Consider the following 24,358-nt stretch of genomic DNA (forward strand, 5'->3'; position numbering starts at 1 on the left):
CTCCATTCTTTTTGGGTTTTATGCAGGCTTCATTACATAGGCACGATTGGTTAAATCATTGGCCATTGGCAGTTGACTCAACCTCTAGCCCCTTTCCCCTCCCTGGAGGTTGGGGGTGGGGTTGAAAATTTCATATGGTTGGTTCCTGAAAAGGGTTCCCAACTCTGTTCCAGCCTGTGCAACGTCTGCGAACATTCAACTCAATTCTGACACTATCTACCCAGAGATATAATCAGATTCCACAGGTAAAGGGCTCATTCCCACAAGACCACCCTCTACTTCAGACACTAGTCACAAGCCCAGGTTGTTACCTATACTTCTGACAGACTGGCTGTAAATCAGAGGTTCCCACGACCCACTCCTTGGGTTCAGTTAATTTGCTGGAACAGCTCACAGAACTCAGGAAAACTCATTTACTCACTAGGTTACCAATTTATTATAAAAGAATATCAATCAATAGCCAGATGGAGAGATACACAGCGCGAGGTTCTGAACAACAGAGAGGCTGGGACTGATAGTTTCACCCCGCTAATCAGGTGGTTGGCCCCATTGACAACTAGTCCCCATCCTAAGCTGCTTTGCTAAAGTCACCTCATTAGTATAACAAAAGACATCTTTATCACTCTCAACACTTAGGAAATTCCAAGAATTTGGGGAGCTGTGAGCCAGGAATGGTGGATGAAGACCAAATATATATGAGCAATATATTTTGGTTACCTGAATGACCAAATGTATATTTTTCTTATAAATCACAATATCGCAGTTCTGCTGGCAACCAGCCACAGACTGGCAACCAGTCCTTAGGTTACCTGGGGGCTGTCCAAAAGTCACCTAATTAACCTACACTCAGGTGTGGTTGAAAGGGACTTGCTGTGAATAAATCTTTTCACCTTTATGGCCCTGAAGCTATTTCAGGAACTGAGAACAAAAGATGCCCCTGTAGCTCTTATTGCTCAGAAAATTCCAGGGGTTTTAGAAGCTCTGTGCCAGACAGGGACAAAGACCAAATATATATGTATTTCTTATTATAAATCACAACCTTACACATTGCTACATAACATATCAATCTGAGCATCTCAAAGACAATAAAATTGTAGTCTTTCCTCCCAATCTTGGTCCTTGTCCAGTGTTGCCTTTATGAGTGAATGGTACCACAATTTATATTGGGGCTAGTCAGGTAACCAGGAGGCATCTATGAACCTTCTTCTCCTTTTCCTATCATATCCAATCTAACATCACACCTTGTTCATTTTAAATTTTAAATATTTTTGTAATCTGTTTAGTTTTCTTTCTCTACAGTATAATTTCAAAAAGGTGAAATCATGAATCATGTGTAAATATAAAGTGAACACCTATCAAAGAGTTTATTCAGTTTATTGGTTAATGGGGGAATGAGTATGATATTAATGCTGATTCAGAGAGCATTTAAGGAGCTGTGTACTTAAAGGCAGTATAATAAAGGAATAGAATATAAGATTGCTGGCCTGAATACAAATCTGGTTCATGTACTACAGGTCAATAAACTGTAACCTTTGGGGTTATCTTTTCTCCTGGACAGAAATAATTTGCATTTCCACTGGACAAAAATATACAGTTAAAATGTAATTTCACTAAGTCTGGATCTTAATCGACAGTAAACAGTGAGTTCAATAAAGTGCATTTCCCTGTGTAATCCTTGGATGGGCCTTTGCCTCCATATGAAATTGAAAGGTTATGCTGTTGTTTTTTGGGTTTTTTTTGGCCTTACTCTCAAGTTTTGCGTAATTTTTTTTACTACTTTCTAATCCAAGCTACATCTCTGGATTAATATATTGGTAGCCTAAATATACCCACTCTAACCCCTGTTCTAACTCATCCATATTAATGCCAGAGTAATGTTTAGTCTTTATGTTTTTAATTGTGAAATATAATGTGTATATAAGTGTATAAAATTAATATGCACATTTAAAATAATAATAAAATGGACATCCAAGTATCCACCACCCAACATGGGAAGCAGAACATTACTCATATGTTGGAGGCCTGCATGCGCCCCTTCCCAATCATATCTTCCCATCTCTAGAGATATTAGTTTTACTTGTTTTTTAAAAAATAGTTTATATAATTATATATATTATATACACTTACATGATTTGTTTTTGAACTTTGTATACATGAAATCATTTGTATGTTAATTATCTGTAACTTGCTTTTTTAACTCAACATCTATAGATCGTGTTCATCCTTGTTGATACATGTGTTAACTAATTTATTCATTTATGCTACTGTTAACTAATTTGTTCATTTATACTACTGTGTAGTATTTGTCTTTATGCATGTGTGGGTGTGTTTATATTTTTTCAATTTACAAAATGGTGGTAAAATATACATAACCTAGAACTTGCTGTTTAGCCATTCAGTGTCATTAAGTAGATTTACAATGTTGTACAACTGTCACTACTAAACATTTCCAAAACATTTTCATCATCCCAATCGGAAACTCTGTATTCACTAAACAGTAACTCCTCATTCTCCCCTCGTCGTTCCCCACCCATCCCCCCCCACCCCCACCCCGTTCCTAGCAACTCCTATTCTACTTACCTTCTCTATGAATTTGTCTATTCTAGGTACCTCATAAAAATGAAATCATATCACATTTGTCCTTTTGTGTCTGGCTTATTTCATTTATCATAATGTTTTCAGGGTTCATCCACATTGTACCATGTATCAGAATTTCATTCCTTTTTATGGCTGAATATTATTTCATTATATGTATTTACTACTTTGTTTATCCATTCATTGTTGATGGATGCTTTGGTTGTTTCCACCTTTTTGCTGTTGTGAATAATGCTGCTATTAATATTGATGTGCAACTATCTGAGTCCCTGCCTTCAGTTCTTTTGGTGATATACCTAGCAGTGGAAATTGCTGCTGGATCATATTGTAATTTTATGTTTATAAACTTTTTGAGGAACTGCCAAACTATTTTCCATAGTAGCTGTACCATTTTACATTTTCACCAGCAATGTATGAATATTCCAATTTTTCCACATCCTTTCCAACACTAATTTTCTGTTTTTTTGATAGCAGCCATTCTAATGAGTTTGAGGTGGTATCTCATTATAGTTTTGATTTGCATTTCCCTAATGATTAATGAAGTTGTGCATCTTTTCATGTGCTTATTGGCCATCTGTATACCTTCTTTGGAGAAATGTCTATTCAAGTCCTTTGCCCATTTTTGAATTGGATTATTTGTTTTTGAGTTGTAGGAATTCTTTCTGTATTCTGGATATTAATCTCTTACCAGATAAATGACTTGCAGATATTTTTCCCATTCTGTGGATTACCTTTTCACTTTCTTAATAGTATGTTTTGATGCACAAAAATTTTTTAATTTTGATCAAGTCCAATTTTTTCTTTTGTTACCTGAGCTTTTTGGTGTTGTATCCAAGAAATCATTGCCAAATCCAGTGTCCTGAATATTTTGCCCTATTTTTTTTTCAAATAGTTGTATAGTTTTTAGGTCTTATACTTTGGTAATTTTGAGTTAATTTATATATGGTATAGGCAAGGGTTAACTTGGTTTTTTTTTTTTCTGGTATGTGGCTATCCAGTTTTCCCAGCATCATTTGTTGAAAAGACTCATTTTTTTTCCCCATTGAATGGTCTTGGCACCCTGGTTGAAAATCAGTTGACTGTATATTCGAAGGTTTATTTCCGGGCTCCCTATTCTATTCCTTTGGTCTATATGTTTGTCCTTATGCCAGTAGCACACTGTTTGATTGCTGTATCTTTGTAGTAAGTTTTGAAATTTGGAAATGTTAGTCCTTCAACTTTGTCCTTTTTCTTTCAACATTGTTTTGGCTGTTTGGGACCGTTTTGATTCCATATGAATTTTAAGATATGTTTTTCTCATTCTGTGAAAAAAAAATTGTTATTTGGTAAGGATTGCACTGAATCTGTAAATTGCTTTGGGTAATATTGTCACATTAACAATATTAAATGTTCCAGTCCATGAACATTGGATGTCTTTCCATTTATTTATGTTTCTTTAATTTCTTTCAACAGTTTTGTAGTTTTCAGTGTTTTATCCCTTGGTTAAATTTACTCCTAAGTATTTTATTCTTTTTGATGATATTGTGAATGGAATTTTTTTTTTTAGAAATTTCCTTTTATGGTTGTTCATTGTTAGTATATAGGAATGAAACCAATTTTTGCATGTTGATTTTATGTCATGCAACTTTACTGATTTCATTTATTAGCTCTAAAAACTGTGATTTTTTGTTTGTTTTAGTTTGTGTGTGTGTGTGTATGTGTGGATTCTTTAGTGTTTTCTAGATATAAGCCTGTGTCATCTGTGAATAGAGGTAGTTTTACTTCTTCCTTTCCAATTTGAATACCTTTTATTTTAGGGGAAAAGCTTTCAGTTGTTCACCACTGAATATGATGTTTGAAGTGGGCTTTTCATATACGACCTTTAATATGTTTAGGAAATTCCCTTCCATTCCTAGTTTGAGTGTGTGTGTGTGTTTTTTTGTTTTTTTTGTTTTGTTTTGTTTTGTTTTGTGTGTGTGTGTGTGTTTTTAATCATGAGAGCGTGCTGAATTTTGTCAGATTATTTTTTTGTATCAATTGAGATGATCATATGGGTTTTTTTCCTTCATTCTATTAATGTAGTGTATTACATTGATTGATTTTCATATGTTGAACAACCCCTGAATTCCAGGAGTAAATCCCAATTGGTCCTGATATATAATACTTTTGGTATGTTGCTGAATTTTGTTTGCTAGTATATGTTGAAGATTTTTTAAAATCAATTTTTAAATTTATTTATTTTTTGGCTGCGTTGGGTCTTCATTGCTGCCCGTGAGCTTTCTCTAGTTGCAGCAAGCGGGGGCTACTCTTCGTTGCAGTGCGTGGGCTTCTTATTGCAGTGGCTTCTCTTGTTGCACAGCACAGGCTCCAGATGCGTGGGCTTCAGTAGTTGTGGCGCGCGGGCTCAGTAGCTATGGCATGAGGGCTCTAGGGTGTGGGCTCAGTAGTTGCGGCACACGGGCTTAGTTGCTCTGCGGCATGTGGGATCTTCCTGGACCAGGGATCATACCCATGTCCCCTGCATGGGCAGGCGGATTCTTAACCACTGTGCCACCAGGGAAGTCCCCTATGTTGAAGATTTTTGCAGTGATATTCGTAAAGGATACTGGTCTGTGGTTTTCTTTGCCTGAATGTCTTTGTCTGCCTTTTGTATCAGAGTAAGTCTGGCCTCTAGAATGAGTTAGGAAATGTTCCCTTCTTTTCATTTTTTTGAAAAAGTATGAGAAGGATTGATATTAACTCTTCTTCAATATTTGATGGAATTCATCAGTGCAGCCATCTGGTCTAGGGCTTTTCTTTGTTGGAAGGTTTTCGATTACTGATTCAGTCTCCTTACTTGTTATAAGTCTATTCAGATTTTCTATTTTCTTCATGATTCAGTTTTTTTTTTTTAAGACTTGTGTGTTTATAGAAATTTATCCATTACATCTGGATTATTATCCAATTTGGTGGCATACAGTTGTTCATAGTATTGTCTTATAATCCTTTTTATTTCTGTAAAGTTGCTAGTAATATCTCCACTTTCTTTTGTGGTTTAAGTAATTTGAGTCTTCTCCTTTTTTCCCTAGTCAGTCTAGCTAAATATTTGTCAGTTTTGTAAATGTTATTTCTCTATTTTTTCTATTCTCTATTTTATTTACTCTGCTCTTTATTTTTTCTTTCCTTCTGCTAGTTTTTGGCTTAATTTGCTATACTGTAAAATGTACAGTTAGGTATTTGAGATCTTTCTTTTTTTTAATGTTTGCATTTACAGCTAAAATATCTTTCATAGCACTGTTTCACTGTATCTCTAAGTTATGATATGTTTGTATTTTTGTTTTGATGTGTATCAAGGTATTTTCTAATTTTCCTTGTGATATTTGGTTTGATCCAGGGATTATTTAAGAGTGTGTTGTTTATATTGTATAGCACAGGGAATTATAGCCATTATCTTGTAATATAATGGAATATAATCTGCAAAAATACTGAATCACTATGCTGTACACCTGAAAGCAATATAATACTGTAAATCAACTATACTTCAATTTAAAAAAAGAGTGTGTTGTTTAATTTTCATTTATGTGTGAATTTTCCAGTTTTCTTTGTTATTGATTTCTATTTCCATTTCATTATAGTCAGAAAAACCACTCAATCCTTTTAAAATGTGACTTGTATTGTGGCCTAACCTATGGTCTATCCTAGAGGATGTTCTACACACACTTGAGAAGAATGTGTATTATGCTTTGTTAGGTAGAGTGTTCTATATATGTCTGTTAGGTCTAATTAGTTTATGGTATTTTTCAAGTCCTCTTTTCCTTCTTGAATTTCTGTCTGGTTGTTTTTTCCATTATTGACATTGGGATATTAAAGTTTCCTACTATTATTATAGAACTATATTTCTCTCTATTCTGTCAATTTTTGTTTTATATATTTTGGGGCTCTGTTCTTATGCATTTCTATATTTATAATTATTATATCTTCATGAATTGACACATTTTCAATATATAATATTATTCTTTGTCTCTAACAGTTTTTGACTTAAAGTCCATTTTTTATGGCTTTGTGTTACTGTCTAGCATCTTTTGATTTCAACTGAGGGACTCCCGTTAGCATTTCTTGTAAGGCAGCTCTAGTGGTGATGAACTCCCCCAGCTTTTGTTATTCTGTGAAAGTGTTTCTCCTCCTCCACCTGTCCCCCTTCCCTTCGCCTCTATACTCCTCCCTCTTCCATCTTTCCTTCATTTTTGAAGGGCAGTTTTACTGGACATAGTGTTCTTGGCAGGTAGACTTTTTTTTTCTCTTTCAGCACTTTGAATATATCATCCCACTCCTTTTTTGCTTTGCTTTTGCTGCTTTCAAAATTCTCTCCATCTTTGATTTTTGACAGTTTGTTTATACTGTGTCTCAGTGTAACCTTTGGATTCACCTTTTTCGCTGTCTGTTGGCTTCTTGAATCTGGATATCCATTCCCTCCCTCCACCCTTTTTAGGAAGTTTTTGGCTACTATTTCATTAAATAAACCTTGTACCTTTCTCTCACTTTTTTCACCTTCTGAGACTGCCATTTGTGTATATTTGTCTGCTTGAGGGTGTCCTATAAATCCTCCAGGCTTTCTTCATGCTCTTTCATTCTCTTTTCTTTATACTTGTCTGACTAGATCATTTAAATGACCTGTGTTTGAGTTCACTGATGCTTTATTTTGATTGACTATGCTGCTGTTGAACCCCTCTAGTGAGTTTTTTATTTCAGTTACTGTATTCTTCAGCTCCGAAATTTTTGTTTGGCTCTGTGTTTTGTCTCTTTTTTTTGAAATTCTCATTTTGTTCATGTATCATTTCCCTGAGCTTGTTGAGCATCTTTATGATGGTTATTTTAAATTCTTTTTCACGTAATTCATATACCTCCATTTCTTTATGGTTGATTCCTGGAATTTATTTTGTTCCTTTGATTGGACCATTTTCCCCTGTTTCTTCATGTTCCATATAACTTCGGGTTTGTATCTACACATTTGAAAAAACAGCTACCTCTCCCAGTTTTTTATGAACTGACTTTGTACAGGGAAAGATCTTCACCAGTTAGCTCAGCTGCAGATTCTGGAGGCCTCTCAAACCTTTTCTGTGGATGTGCCTTCTCTTGACTTGAGAGTGTGTAGATTCCTGATTAGAAGGATTTTCCAGTTTTTTTTTTTTTCCAAGAGCTTGTAATTTTTTGTTCCCTCTGGTTTTTGTCTGTGGTACTACAGATTCTCTGGAGCTGCTGCAAGCCACCCAGCTCTCCTTTGTTCTCTGCAGACCTTTAGAATATGCCAGGTCCCATCAGCTCTCTGAGTTGAGCAAGCAGAAACTAGTCCCTCAGGCCACCCCCCCACCCCCCTCCAAAAAAAGGTGGAATGTTGTACATTCTCCACTTTTCTCTTGTCCCCATCCAAGGTAGAGACCGCCAAGCTGTACTGGCCTCTTTCTGCTAGTCCTCTGGAGTGGCAGCAAGCTGCTCAGCTCTCTTTTGTTCTCAGTGGCCCCTTGGCATCTAGAGTATGCTGGATCTTGTCAGTACTCTGAGATATGTGGCACAGAAACCAATCCCTCAGGCAGCTCCCTGCCTGAACATTGGACGTATGGTCCAATAATTTCCATCCTCTGGGAGAAGCTGGGAGTTGGGGATTTTATCACAGTAGTTAAGTGCTGAACCAGGGGAAGAGACTATGGCAAGTGAGTGCATGCTAGTTTAAATCTTTGCCTTTGTACTCAGCGGCCCCCAACCTGGCAACATTTCCTGTTAGTGCATAGATTCAGGCAAGACAGAAACCAGTCCCCTGGGTAGCCCCCCTAAAAGTCTGCACATTAGACATATGTTTCAATCTCCTTTTAACTCCCTTAGGGAGAAGCTGGGAGTTGGAAGTCTTCTCCCAGTTGCACCATGCTGAGATGGGCGGGGGGATAAAGACAAAAGTTATGCCACAAATTTTCCTACAATCTTCACTGCAGCTGGTTTTATATTCATCTGGGAGGTAGGAAGCTCTTAACTGTTTTCTGGATTTCTCACAACAGTAACTGGTCCATGTGTTGTTGTTGAATCAGGGGTTCCATGGAGGCAAGGAGAAGCTGTTGACTTACCCCTTATTGAATTTTTAAAGTGGAGATGTGAGTAGATGAAGTGGTAGGATTTGTATTTTGAAAATATTGCTCTGGCTGAAGTGTAAAGACCTAGGAGTGATAGATAAGAAACAGAAAATCCAGTTAGGAACCTATCAGAGTAGACCTTCAAGAGATTATGATAGCTTAGATTGAACTGGTGGCTTTGGATATGGAGAGTTATTTGGAAGACAGAAATTAATAAGGCTTGGTAATAGTTTGAATATGGGTGATGGGGGGGAGAGGGAATTGTTACGGATGATTCAATGTTCAAGGCAACTCAGTGGATGGTGATATCCTTTGTTGATAAAAAAAAAATACTGGAATAGTACAAATTTGGTCTTTTATGAAACATTTCAGGTGCCTTTGAGATATCTAACTGGTGAATTTTATTAGGCCATCGGACATACGAATATTCGTGTAGAGGAGCAGTTGGGGCTTTAAATACATACAAAATTTGGAGTTTTAGGCTATGTTTATTCTGCATCTTTAGGTATGTAATATTCTCTCACTATAAGTGCCATGAAGGCAAGGACTTTTTCTGCACTGTTCTCTGCTTTATTCTTAGATTTCTAATGTTTCTGGTACATTGTAGGGATTAATATTTTTTGTTGTTGTTTTTGTTTGTTTTCTTATCTTCATCCTCTATCCCCACTGTCTTGGTATTACTAAAAACATTAATAAGAAATAGATATTTCATATTTATATAAGATCACATAATATATCATATACATATATGAATCATAAATTATATTAATAAAATGAAAACATCAAAACTATCACTTGAGAACTAAATATTACTGTTAAAGCTATCTGGATGCTCCTTCAAATTCCCATCACTTTGTTCTCTCCCACAGAATTAATAATTGTCCTAAAGCAGGGGTCCCCAACCCCCAGGCCATGGACCGGTACCAGTCTATGGCCTGTTAGGAACCAGGCCACACAGCAGGAGGTGAGTGATGGGTGAGTAAGCGAAGCTTCATCTGTATTTACAGCTGCTCCCCATCGCTCACATTACTGCCTGAGCTCTGCCTGCTGTCAGATCAGTGGTGGCATTAGATTCTCATAGGAGCGCAAACCCTACTGTGAACCGTGCATGCGAGGGATCCAGGTTGCACGCTCCTTATAAGAATTTAATGCCTGATGATCTGAGGTGGAGCTGATGCAGCGATGCTAATGCTGCGGAGTGGCTGCAAATACAGATCATCATTTGCAGAGAGGTTTGACTCCACAGAGACCATAATAAATCAGTTGCTTGCAGACTTATATCAGAACCCTATCAGTAAGTGGCAAGTGACAATTAAGCTGCATCTGGTGGCAGGCTTTATAGTGGCAAGTGAGTTGATGTACTTCAATTGTACAGCTGCATCTGGTGGCAGGCTTTAAGTCAGAATCCGACACTTATTTTCGTCCACACGTGGCCTGCCCATTATTTTATTTACCACTTCTATCCGCACCTCTTTCCTGCACTGCACGCTTGTCTCAGTCACAGTTTTGGTAAGCCCACAAGCTAACCCTAGCCAAAATGACTGAAAAACAAATGTCACTGGAGAGCTTTTTTGAAAAAGGGGAAAGACCCAATGATGAGACAGCAGAATACTCTAAGACTGCCAACAGAAAGCTGCATTTGAAAGAAAATACCAAGAATCCTACTTAAATTATGGGTTCATTGCAACAGGTGATTCACATTCTCCAAGCCCGCTTTGTATATAATATGTGGTGACAGGCTATCCAGTGAAGCCATGAAAACTTCAAAACTGCTTAGCCACTTGGAGACCAAGCACCCTGAATTAAAAGACAAGACTTTGGAGTTTTTCAAAAGAAAAAAACGTGAACACGAACAGAAGCAACTGTTGAAGGCTACCACTTCATCAAATATGTCTGCACTGAGAGCATCATTCTTAGTGGCAAACCGCATTGCTAAAGCTAAGAAGCCCTTTACTATTGGTGAAGAGTTGATCCTGCCTGCTGCTAAGGACATTTGTCATGAACTTTAGGAGAGGCTGCAGTTCAAAAGGTGGCATGTGTTCCTCTTTTGGCTAGCACCATAACTGGATAAACTGATGAAATAGCAGAGGATATTGAGGCACAATTGTTAGGATTAATGAATCACCGTGGTATGCAGTCCAGGTTGACAAGTCTACCAGTGTTGACAACAAGGCAACATTGCTTGTTTTTGTGCGATATATTTTTCAGAAGGATGTACATGAGAATATGTTATGTGCACTTTTGTTGCCAACCAACACCACAGCTGCAGAACTATTCAAGTCTTTGAATGATTACGTATCAGGAAAGCTGAATTGGCCATTTTGTGTTGGTATATGAACGGACAGAGTGGCTGCCGTGACTGGATGGCTTTCTGACTACTCGGGTCGAAGAGGTCACTTCTGAATGTGAGTTTTCGCACTGTGTCATCCATAGAGAAATGCTGGCTAGCCAAAAAATGGCACCTGAATTTAACAACATTTTGCAGGATGTGATTAAAATTGTCAGCCACATTAAAGTACATGCCCTTAACTCATGTCTGTTCGTGCAGCTCTGTGAGGAGATGGACGCAGAGCACACACGTCTTCTCTTACACACAGAAGTGAGATGGCGTTCTAAAGGTAGATCACTGGCCAGAGTTTTTGAGTTACGAGAGCCGCTCCAGAGATTTCTTTTAGAAAAACAGTCACCACTGGCAGCACATTTCAGTGACACAGAATGGGTCGCAAAACTTGCTTACTTGTGTGACATATTCAACCTGTTCAGCAAATTCAATCTGTCACTTCAGGGGAGAACGACAACTGTGTTCAAGTCGGCAGATAAAGTGGCTGCATTCAAGGCAAAATGGAATTATGGGGGCGACGAGTGAACATTGGGATTTTTGACATGTTTCAAACATTAGCAGAGATTTTGAAAGAGACTGAGCCAGGGCCTTCTTTCTCCCAGCTGGTGCATGACCACCTGTCTCAGCTTTCAAAAGAGTTTGAGCATTATTTCCCAACCACAAAAGACCCCCGAACTGGGAAGGAATGGACCTGTGACCCATTTGTGATATAAGCCTGGTGAATCGACTTTGTCTGTGCTAGAAGAGGATCAGCTGCTTGAGATTGCAGGTGACAGTGGCCTTAAGAGTATGTTTGAGACAACTTCAAATCTCCATACATTCTGGATTAAAGTCAAGGCAGAATATCCTGAGATTGCCACAGAAGCACAGAAAAACCTGCTTCCATTTCCAACATCCTATCTTTGTGAAGCAGGGTTTTCTACAGTGACAGAAACCAAAATGAGATTACAGAGTAGAATGGACATAAGCAACACACTTCAGGTGTCACTGTCCCCCATCGCCCCCAGATGGGACCATCTAGTTGCAGGAAAACAAGCTCAGGGCTCCCACTGATTCTGCATTATAGTGAGTTGTATAATTATTTCATTATATATTACAATTTAATAGTAATAGAAATAAAGTGTACAATAAATGTAACGTGCTTGAATCATCCTGAAACCATCCCCCCCCCGCCCCCCCCAACCCCCCCCAGGTCCGTGGAAAAATTGTCTTCCACGAAACTGATCCCTGGTGCCAAAAAGGTTGGGGAATGCTGTCCTAAAGTTTATAATTTTCATTATTTTTTTAAAGTGGCTTTACCACATACACATGTGTTCCACAATACATATGTATTTCTAAACAATGTTACTTAGTTTTGCTTTCTTTTGAGTTTTTAAAAAATGCATGATATTGTATATAATTTTTACCATTTTGCTTTTTTTTAATCCATGACAGAAGTTCATTTATTTTCATTACTTATTATAATCCATTGTATTCCTATAGCACAATTTACACATTACCTTTAATATTTTTAAGACCTTTCTAGTCTTCTTATTTGTTTTTATGTTCTGCTGTTTAAATAATGCTGCTATTGACATTTTGTAGAAAATGACAAGCCGATTCTAAATTTCATATGGAAAAGCAAAGGACCTAGAATAGTTAGTGTTTCTAAGTAATTTTTTTTTCCATTTTGTTTTCCTCTTCAACCTAGAATTTTATGGGAATTTTTTCAGATTTCTATGTAGATAAATTTATTTTGTTTTGGTATGAATGACCCTTCTGTTAATATCTATTTCCAGTGAATCTGTATATGATTCCAGATTTTTTTAATTTATTGATATGTCCTTTGTGAATTTATGTATATTGTTCCACATGTAAAAGAATTACTATTTTCCATTCAGCGCCAAGTTTCCTATATATAATTAGAGTAAGGTTGATGATTCTTATAAATTTAAATCTTCCATATTCATATTAATTTCATCTAATTCATTTGTAGATGTCTTAGGTATGTTGAAGTCTTCTGTAGTATTTAGGGAGTTGGTCAGTTTATCATTGTATTTCTTGCCAGTTTTTTCTTTCCATATTTTCAAACTATGTCTTAAATACATAGAGATTCATGAGTGCTATATCTTGTTGGTGGATGCAGTTTTTATGTGTATGGAATATATATCTATGCTTCTTTTAAAGCTTTTTACTTTGAAGTCTATTTTTTTATGACTGTGATACACCTGATTTCTTTTGATAAATACACGCCTCGCATATCTTTTTCCATATCTTTATTTTCAAGGTTTCTTTGTTGTTTAATTTTAAGTGTCTCTATTGATAAACAACATATAGCTGGTTTTCTTTTTTTCTCTCCCACTCTCCTCCTTCCCTCCCTTCTTCCAAACAATCTGATTGTCTCATTTTTAATAAATGAGTTAACTTTATGTTTGCTTTGATTCTTTGGCATATTTGGACTTATTTTCTACCATCTTATTTTGTGCATTCTTTTACCTCCTTTCCCCTCTTGTTTATCTTATTCTATTGACTTGGGTTTTTTGCCCCCCTCCCTTTTTAGTGGTTTGGAAGTTCTGTATCCTATTTATCATTGTTTTAATAAAATATCTTTACTGTGATATAATTTGCATACCATACAATTCACTCATATAAAGTGTATAATTCAATGGTTTTTATTAGATTTACAAAGTTCACTAATTTTAGAACATTTTCATCACTCTTAAAAGAAGCCCCCTACTCATTTAATCCTGTCTTCCACCAAATTTTCTCCCTTCCCCAGCCTTGGGCAACCTCTAATTTACTTTTGTCCCTATGCATTTGCCTATTCTGGAACTTTCGTATAAATGGAATTATACAATATGTGGTCTTTTGTGTCTGGCGTCTTTTACTTAGTATGTTGTTTTCAGGATTCATCCATGTTATTGCATGCATCAGTACTTCATTTTTATGGCCAAATAATATTACATCGTATGAATATACCGTGTTTTACTTATCTGTTAATCAATGGAAAGATATTTGGATTTTTCTGCTTTTTGAATGTTATGAATAAGGCTGCTGTGAACACTGATATATAAGTTTTTGTGTGGACATATGTTTTCATTTCTCTTGGATATTTATTATGAGTGTAATTGCTGGGTCATATGGTAGCTCTATGTTTAACCTTTTGAAGAACTGCCAGACTTCTTTCCCAAGCACCCTCACCATATTATACTCCTACAACAGTGTATGAGTGTTCTAATTTCTCCATATTCTCACCAACACATTAAAAATAGATACAACTGAAGAGCAGATTTCTGAATAAGAGTTCTCCTAGTCATGATCGATATTTTGTCTCTTGCTGCCTCAGCTTTGCTAGAGTTGCCCAAAATATACCTCTGGACCTGGCTCTAAATATACCTTTGGAAACGGTAATAGGTGTCAGATTGCATTAATTTTTTCTTGAAACAAATTAATAACTTCTTAGCTATGTTTAGATAGTTTAAATAGTCTTTCCTTTTTTAATGAAAGCAAATTTGAATGATTTATATAGGGAAAAAATTTTGCCCAAGTTATAAAATTTACATTAACAATAAAGTTTTTCAGATCTAATGCAAGCCTAGAAAAAAGTAGTTTGTTTTTGAGTGACCCACCTTTCTCCTTTTCGTTGTCTTCTATTCTCCAAATTGTAATCTTATATGTCAGTATTGTACCCTGACAATTCAGTTTTAAAATTTAATAGAATCAAAGAACTTTATAGCTAAAAGTTCCTTCAGATATGTCAACAAGCTTAACAGCTTTATTTTGCAGGTAAATTTTTTTAAAGACCCAGTAACATGTGACAGTTTAATCTGTATTTGCTATAGACGTTTTCTGAAGTGATTGATAGTGCATATCGTACTTTTTAATTGTGATACGCACGATTTATTTACAAACCTGTGACCATTTTCATTGTCCATAAATTTCTGAAGTTCTTAGAATCCAAAATCAGTGGATAAAATGTCTTTTTTTGTAACAAATTTTGAAATATTGCATATATCATACCTGCTTTAAAATTTTCTAAGCTTTTGTAAACACAAAGTTAGATGTTTTCTAAATCATGTATAACTCTTTGATATTCTGAATTCTGTTCTGTATAATTCTGTTCTGTATATATAATCATGTATAACTCTTTGATATTCTGAATTCTGTTCTGTATAAATAGAATTCTGTATATACAGAATTCTGTTCTGTATAATGGGGAAAAAAATCCCTACTGGATTTCTTTGGGGAGAATTTTGTGCATTGAACCAGTTTCTTTCTTATTTCTCAGATTTCCCTTCTTAAATAGATGTTAGTCTATTAAAATAGAATATATTTTGGAATCATCAACTTAATGGTCTTCCTTAATTAAAGTGTTAGGTATTTCTCCAGATCTTGAATGTTCAAAACATTGAAATTGCTATTATCTCAGACTCAAGGAAAAAGAGTTGAAATATTATCTATGTTTTCAGAAAAAGGTATACCATCATTGAATTTCATTCTACTAAGAATTAACAATTATGCAAATTCATGACACATTTCATCTGGTTTTACATCCTTGGGGTATTTTTACACTCTTCTAACTGAATTACAGCAGCCAGAACAGACTAAGAATTTGCATGGTGAGAAACTTTGATTCAGAAAGTGCATATTCAAAAAGCAAATTCTAATAGCCGATGTTGAGGCACTCAAAGAAGATTTTTTAATTAATAATATCCCTATGTTTTTTTACCTGTTAACATGGTGTTATGGGGAATTTTTATTTTTATTGATCAGGACACCATGATCAATGTATAATATGCAGTGAACTATTTTAGCAATTAGTGATTTTCTTAGTGATTAGTGTGTTCTGGCTGCTATAACAAAATATCACAGACTTGGTAGCATGTAAACAACGGAAACTTATTTCTCACAGCTCTGGAGGCTGGAAGTCCAGGATTAGGGTGCCAGCGTGGTTAGGTGAGAGCCCTCTTCCTGTCAGAAGCCAGTGGCTTTCTTGCTGTGTCCTCCTGTGGTAGAAGGGGCAAGGGAGCTTTGTGGATCTTTTTTATAAGAGTACTAATCCCATTTGTGGAAGTTCCGCCCTCATGACCTAATCACCTTTAAAGACCCCACTTCCTAATACCTTCATCTTTGGGGATTAGGATTTCAAAAAATGATTTTGGAGGACCACCAACATTTAGACCATAGCAGTGATTTTTTTAAAATTTTGTCTTACAATCTTATTAAGATTATTTCTGAAAATAGATAAGGTAAAATTCTGAGGAAATAAACCATCTTATAAAAATTAGTTTTTGTTCTCTAGAGAATTTGGAGTAATTTCTTGGTGCTTGCCTGTATTGTAATAATTGGTTCATATTGCATAGAACTCTGCATAAAACAAGTAGGTAAAGCAGTTCAGTTTAAATCATAATAATCTCTACTACTGGATTTTGTCTTTTTAAACTTATTTTAGCTCTTATGTTTAATAACTTCTGCTTTCTTTGCATTTTCTGTTTAATTTTCTAGCTTCTTAAAAAGAATGCTTAATTCCATTAGTTTTAAATTTTTTAAATAAATACATTTCAAGTTATAAGCATATTTCTAAGTTTTGCCTTTACTGCATCCCGCATGTTTTGAATTATGGGTGCTTTTTTTATCATTCATATCTAAAGATGTCATGAATTCTATTGTGTTTTCCTCTCTAAACCATATGTTCTTGGGAATTCCCGGCGGTCCAGTGGTTAGGACTTTGTGCTTCCACTGCAAGGGGCACGGGTTCGATCCGTTGTTGAGGAACTAAGATCCTGCATGCTGTGTGGTGCAGCCAAAAAAATAAAATAAATTGTAAACCATATGTTCTTTTTTGTTATTTATTTTCTTTTTCTTCCAGCTTTATTGAGATATAATTGACATATAACACATATGCTCTTTAAGAATACAATCTTTAGTGTTTGGCTTGTATGTTTGTTTATTCCCACTAACTTTATATTATCGACTTTTAATCTAAAATTGCATTGTTAGAATATGTGGTTAATCTGGTAAGGATTCTTTGAAATTTGTTGAAAGTCCTTTTGTAATCTAGCATGTTTATTTTTGTAAATGTTCCATTTGTGCCTTTATATTTTCTACTTGTTGGCTACCTGAGTCTCTGTTTATATATTTACTCAATTCAGTTTATTAATGATGATCAAATTTTCAAACAGCATAGCTGCCTATGGACTAGGTAAAATGATCTTAAAGAATCTTCATTTAAAGTATCTTTAGTTAAAGATATTAAGAACTTCACCTTAGATTTAGAGGTAACTTAAAATTTATGAATTTTGACAGAAGTAATTTTTTCCTGCTTTTGAAATCCCTAGGATAGCAATGATAGAAGTAGTAGCAGTAGCAGCAGTAATGTTAGTAGTAATAGTAGTGGTAACAGCAGCCACAACAGCTAACATCTATGGAGCTCTTACTGTGTGCCAGACATCATTCAAAGCTTTCTGTATCGGTTAATGAATTTACCCAGTAACAACTCTATGACATATAATTGTTTTCCTCATTTTATGGAGTCAAGCACAGAAAGGTTAATACTCTTGCCATTGTAGTCACATTGTCTTTCAACAAATAAATGTAAGTTCAGTTGGACACACACACAAAAAACATTTTTTTTCTTTCCCCTTTCCAGTTATTAGAAAAGTTAAAAGAACGTTGGCTCTCCACTGGTGTATGGCACAATCTGGAGTTGGTGAAGACAGTCATTGTAGAACCACAGAGAGGAGAAAAAACTGATTTTGATGAATTACTGCAGGTGTACTATGATGCGATCAAGTACAAAGGAGAAAAAGGTAATTGGAAATTATTCGATGGTCAGTGAAAAAAAAATTTTTCCCATAAAGTGAAAAGTTGGTGCTGTTAGAATTTTATTTGTTATCTTTTTTAAATGAATTGCACTTGAGAAAAATTATATTTTATAATCCTGAGTGAAAAGAAAATAGGTTAAAGAAATTCTTTTATTTGGAGTTGTTCTCCTATGAATATTTTCACTTGAAGATGCCAGTTCAGTTTTATGAAACGGCATGCGTTCAGGTATTATCCCATAGACTTCCTTACGCTAACTAAAATGTTTTGTTAAAGAAGGTAGGTAGAGTATGCATTAATATCTTCCTTACTAGCCAAATGAGCCCTACATTTTTATGTAAAAAATATACTTTGTGCTTATATTTTATTACATAAGGTAAACTTGAGTTTTCAAAACATAACTGAAGGCTAAATTTCAAAGTTAGAGAATGCCCATAAAAAGTTTGACAAAAAGGGCTAATAGTAATTTATGAACAGTGCAACATCATAAAGATATTGTAACATAATTGTCAATATCCTTGTATGGTAAGATTATACACAGAGTATTCTGTGTATGTGTGTTTTAAATACTTTTCAATATAATATTGATTCAATATGATATATAGTATATATTAGAGTTATTTAAATCATTCTGATAACTTTACATTCTGGTGGTAAAGGTAATGATTTCACTTTCAGTATTTTAAAGTTAAAACAGTTGGTTCACAGATGCTCAGTTTACATGCAAGTTACTACTCTGACATGGTTTTTCTGTACAGTTTAACTGAGAGATACACAGTTTATAAATTGGTTCCACCATGTTGCACCTAAATGTAATTTTGTTTCTTTTATTTATTTGAAGACATTGAATTTTTAAAACTTTATAATAGTTTTTAATTTTGATTCTTAAAATTTGGTATTATAATTAATAATCAGATCTTTTCAAAATGACAAGAATAAGAATTTCTGGGAATTTTGAGTGTGCTTATAAAAATGTTGATTTTCTGTTGCTTAAGATGGTGCCCTCCTGGTGGCAGTTTGTCGTGGTAAAGTGAGTGAGGGTCTGGATTTCTCAGATGACAACGCCCGTGCTGTCATAACAATAGGAATTCCTTTTCCAAATGTGAAAGATCTACAGGTAGGCCAGCAAAGCCTTAAGAAGTTTTATTTCTCACAGAAGTTGTTGATTTTGTGTAAGGTTAATTAGGCATTTTTCTTGTATCCTCAGGCATTTTATTTTATTTTATTTTTTAATTAATTAATTTATTTTTGGCTGCATTGGGTCTTGGTTGCTGCACAGTCCTTTCCCTAGTTGTGGCGAGCGGGGGCTACTCTTCATTGCGATGCACGGGCTTGTCATTGCGGTGGCTTCTCTTGTTGCAGAGCACGGGCTCTAAGCGCACAGGCTCTAGAGTACAGGCTCAGTAGTTGTGGCACACGGGCTTAGTTGCTCCGCGGCATGTGGGATCTTCCCGGACCAGGGCTCAAACCCATGTCCTCTGCACTGGCAGGCGGATTCTCAACCACTGCGCCACCAGGGAAGCCCCAGACATTTTATTTTAATGGTCTGGTGACTCTGAATGAGTGAGAAAGGTTTAGGAGATACGGGTTTATTTTATTTTTAACTTACCCTGTCTTCTGCTTAATAAGAGTGATTTTCAAAGTGTGGTCCTGGGTCGGGAGCATCACTGTTATCTGGGAACTTAATAGAAATATATATTTCCAGGCTCCATCCAGACCTACTGAATCAGAAGCTTTGGAGGTAGAGCCCAGCAATTTGTGTTTTATCAAACTCTTAGCCACAGACTGACAGGGAGCCCCCGGGGAATTCTAGGGCCCTTTCTCTATCTATCTCCCTTCTCTCCAATGCCATGCCTTGCCCTGCAGATTTTAGTGATTTTCGCTGTTTCAAGTTCTGATATTTTCCACTTCAGCTTGGCAGAAACACCATACTCTGCTTGTACTTCAGTGCTCTGTGCTACTGTCGGAAAATTATACCTAGGAAGAGAGCTGAGAGTCATAGAGTTCACCTAATGGATCTTATGAGATTACAGTTTTAGGCTGCCTGGTGTCTACTCCCTAAAAGCAGTTGCTTTATCTGTTTTGTCCAGTTTTACAGTTACTTACAGTGGGAGGGATATTCCTAAACCAGGTATTCTACCTTGGTCAGAAACAGGAGTTTTGCTTCATTATCGCTAATTGTTTGCTAAACATACTTGAAAAATTATTTGGAGTAATAATTTGAAGCCTAAGGTGATGTTATCTTTATAGGGGAGGATTTTCTTTCACTTCCTGCAGGAATTTGAAGTTCCTAGCAACCTGAGACCAAGACTTGAGGTTTTCTGGCCACTGAGCTGACTCCGTTGAGTATAATCCATATCCCTCGCAGGATACAACCTGTTAGGATCTCATACTAAAACAAGAATTCTTTCCCTAGGCAGTTATGTTCTTTATTGATAATATTTTACTAGACACTGTGAATTATATAGTATTAATAGTAATAATATTTCTCTAGTTAGCTTCTACTCTTCCCTAACCTCTGGACCTTGTCAAAATTTCTGAAAGTCCTCAGGAGGTATTTAATCCTTTCAGCCTACAGTAACTTTGGTGGCTTCTACTGCCTTTCTCCAGCCACCAGTGCTACCACTGAGAGTGCTGATGACCATTCCCAGGGCTCCTATTCTAAAGTGGCTGATGCTGCCTCTGACTACTACTACTGATGAAACAGTAGACATCGACTCAAGAAAACTGTTGTGTTCACCATCAATAGCATTAGTGCTCATTCCACTGAAGCTGAGTTCTGCAGATTGCCCTGCTGTCGGCAGTGGTACTGTCTTTTTTTGATGTCTTATCATTTTACCTTGGCCCTATATTACTGTACTAACACTGCTTTTAAGTGGAGAGAATCTCTTCCCCACACTTTCTACCCCGCATTCTTCCCACGTCTTAAATATAAATTTTTCCCCCTAAAACTAGCTCTTTCAACTTTTGCTTGTATCTTCTTTCATTCTTGGACCTATGTATGTATGAGTCCTTCAGAGCTGGAAAAGGAGCTTTATGGCTCATAGCTAGGTTGTACTAAATATTACACTCACAAAGTAACAAGCCCTGAAAGAATTCACATCAAACTCATAATAGTGATTATGTATGAGAAGAGAAAGGAATGATATTGGGGGTAGTTATCAAAAGGGACTTCAGCTTTTCCTATAATAGCTGTTTTACTAAAAAACAAGCTTAAAGAAAATATGGGGAGAACACAGGTGTTTATTATGTTATTCTTTGAAAAATCCTTAAAATTAAATAAAGTGTTACTTGTGAAAAAAAAAATTACACTTACCTTCTACTTTCTCTACTGTCATTCCCAACAACTGTGATTCTGGGTGTTGTTATTGCACCAATCTTGGATTTCTTAATGCTTTCTTTCCTCAGGATAAGTTCTTCCCAGGCAACATCTCAGTCTGTCTTAAAAAAAAAGATACCAGTGACCTGCTCTGACATTCCTCAGTAATGGTCCTACTTGTCATAGTTGTGCTTATTTGAATTCCAATGGCTCTAGTTGTATAAAACAGCAAAATAACAGAAGCTTCAATGAGGTCTGCATAGGGGAGGAGAGGAGGGTGATTGTAAAGGAGTTTCCCTAGTGGTTCCTAAAAGGGACAAGTAGGGTGGACCCAAGAGTAGTCTGAGCTGCAGGATCAAGGGACAGACAGATAAAGAGGAAAAGTCATTATTGGAAAGACTTGGAAGTGTATTTCTTGTTGCATATGTCTGGATCACTTCTTCCTGTCTAACAAACAATTCTAAAGCTCAGTGGCTTAAAATACCAGTCATTTACTATGGGTCAGCATCTATGAGGGTGGGGTGGGCAACAGATGATTTCACCTGGGCTCAGTCACCCTGCTATGGTTTGACCAACATAGGTTGCACTCAACTGGATCAGCTCTGCTGATGGATCTCATCCTTTGTGGACCAACAGACCAGCCAAAACATGTTATTGCAATGGCAGAGGTACAAGAGAGCAGGCTTGACTGTGTAAGCACTTTTCAAATACCTGCTTATGTCACATCTACCAACATATTGCCCAAAGCATGTCACATGCGCAAGCCCAAAGTCAACAGCAGTGGCGGGGCTGGGGGGAGGGGGTATTTTCCACCACACATGGCAAAGGGCTTAGAATAAGGACTCCAAAAAGGAGTCCTGGCCTTTTTTTTCAATAACTAAAGGATATTTATAAAGCATTCATTCAAAAGACTGATGTTTATAAGCTTTAAGAGTATAGATATGCAATTTTTATAATAATTAAGGACTTTTATCTTCTGGAAATGACCAGAATATAATAGGACCTGAAATATCTGAGTATCTGAAATAACTCAGAGCACCATTATGGATTTCTTAAAATTTATAAATGATCAAATAAGTTATTGAAAATAATAGTACACTTCTATAAGATATAAAAGAAATACGAAGTTTGAAATTTTAATAAAGCCCACTTCATTTTTTGTTGTTGTTGCCTGTGTTTTTGGTGTTATATTTAGGAAAACATTGCCAAATCCATGGTCATGCAGATTTGCCCCTAATGTTTTTTGTCAAAGAGTTTCATAGTTTTTGCTCTTAAATTTAAATATTTGATCCATTTTGAGTAAAGTTTTGTATATGTTGTAAAATGAGTCTAACTTCCTTATATCTAAAATGAGTCTCTTGTAGACATCATATAGTTGGATCATGTTTTTTTTTTTTAATTTATTTATTTTTGGCTGCGTTGGGTCTTCGATGCTGCTCGTGGGCTTTCTCTAGTTGAATCGAGCAGGGGCTACTCTTAGTTGCAGTGCGCGGGCATCTCATTGTGGTGGCTTCTCTTGCTGTGGAGCACGGTCTCTAGGTGTGTGGGCTTCAGTAGCTGTGGCGCGCAGGCTCAGTAGTTGTGGCTCATGGGCTCTAGAGCGCAGGCTCAGTAGGTGTGGCACATGGGCTTAGTTGCTCCATGGCATGTGGGATCTTCCCAGGCCAGGGCTCGAACCCATGTCCCCTGCATTGGCAGGCGGATTCATAACCACCACGCCACCAGGGAAGTCCTGGATCATGTTTTTTTTTTGTTTTTTTTTTTTTTAACTTTTGGGTTTTATTTATTTATTTATGGCTGTGTTGGGTCTTCGTTTCTGTGCGAGGGCTTTCTCTAGTTTGCGGCAAGCGGGGGCCACTCCTCATCGCAGTGCGCGGGCCTCTCACTATCGCGGCCTCTCCCACTGCGGAGCACAGGCTCCAGAAGCGCAGGCTCAGTAATTGTGGCTCACGGGCCCAGTTGCTCCACGGCATGTGGGATCCTCCCAGACCAGGGCTCGAACCCATGTCCCCTGCACCGGCAGGCCGACTCTCAACCACTGCGCCACCAGGGAAGCCCTGGATCATGTTTTTTAATTCATTCTGCCAATATCTGCCTTTCTGTTGGAGAGTTTAATCCATTTATGTTTAAAGTAATTACTGATAAGGAAGGGCTTGTTTTACCATTTAACTATTTGTTTTCTGCATGTCTTATGTGCTTTTTGTTCCTCAGTTCATTCATTATTGCCTTTTTTGTGTTTAGCTGTTTTTTGCTATGTACTATGTTGATTCCCTTCTTTCCTTTTGTGTATATTTTTCAGTTATTTTCTTAGTGTTACCTTGGGAATTAGTGTTACCTTGGGGTTAATCTCTGTCTCTCCCTTTTTATATTGTTATTGTCATAGATTACATCTTTATACATTGTGTGCCATTAACATAATTTACAATTATCATTTTATGCTTTTGCCTTTTAAATCACATGAAAAACAACCAGTTACAAACCAAAAGTATGATAATATTGGCTTTTATATTTACCTACATAGTTAATTTTACCAGTGTTTTTTATTACTTCCTAAAGCACATACTTACACTGCCTTCATTATGTTATATTTTAGTGTTTATAAATATGTTTTATAATCTGTTAGATTACCTAAAGGATTAGGACAATTTCTTAAGTACCTTTGTCTCTACAATTAAATATTGCCTTGGAATATAGTGAGTGTTCAATAAATTGATTTAATTAATGATTAAATATGTTTATTATTTAATATATTTATATTTAAAGTCTTAAATATGTATACTTATATATTTAAATATAACTAAGTATTAAATATATACTAAATATTAAGTAAAATTAATTAAAATAAAACTAAAAGTTCAATATATTTAATATAAGTTATCAAAATAGTATTTGGTTTTGTTGTTTGTTTTACTTGACCTTGTTATTAAAAAACAACAACCCTCCATTCCTGGACTCTTTAATTAAGGCATCATAATGATAGTAATCATTATTTGATGATAATGACTAGGACAGTAGTAAACATTAATATGACTTATAATAAGGCAGTACAGTATGTTGTTACAATCATAAATCATTAAAGGAGTTATGAAGGGAATGCTCAATTCCAATAGCATTTTACACCCTAATACATAGTAGAACATAATAATGGAGAGAGTATATTAATTATACTGGCTGTCACTCTTTATATTAGTGTTCTATTGTTGTGTTACAAATTACCACAAACAT

The 24,358-nt window shown here is 36.1% G+C and overlaps 1 protein-coding gene across 5 annotated transcripts in view; it reads left to right on the forward strand.

Moving 5' to 3' along the window:
- BRIP1 (BRCA1 interacting DNA helicase 1) overlaps positions 1-24,358 on the forward strand; it is a 204,673-nt gene that overhangs the window by 122,162 nt on the left and 58,153 nt on the right. For all 5 annotated transcript variants that reach the window (XR_011071764.1, XM_068529684.1, XM_068529682.1 and 2 more), the window contains 2 exons: positions 17,642-17,801; positions 18,810-18,931. Coding sequence is in view for 4 of the 5 variants with exons in the window: in XM_068529684.1 (XP_068385785.1) it covers positions 17,642-17,801; positions 18,810-18,931 (282 nt within the window). In the remaining variant the exon portion in view is untranslated. The remainder of the gene's footprint in view (positions 1-17,641; positions 17,802-18,809; positions 18,932-24,358) is intronic.

Source organism: Eschrichtius robustus, chromosome 20 (assembly GCF_028021215.1).
Source record: "Eschrichtius robustus isolate mEscRob2 chromosome 20, mEscRob2.pri, whole genome shotgun sequence".
Taxonomy (NCBI): domain Eukaryota; kingdom Metazoa; phylum Chordata; class Mammalia; order Artiodactyla; family Eschrichtiidae; genus Eschrichtius; species Eschrichtius robustus.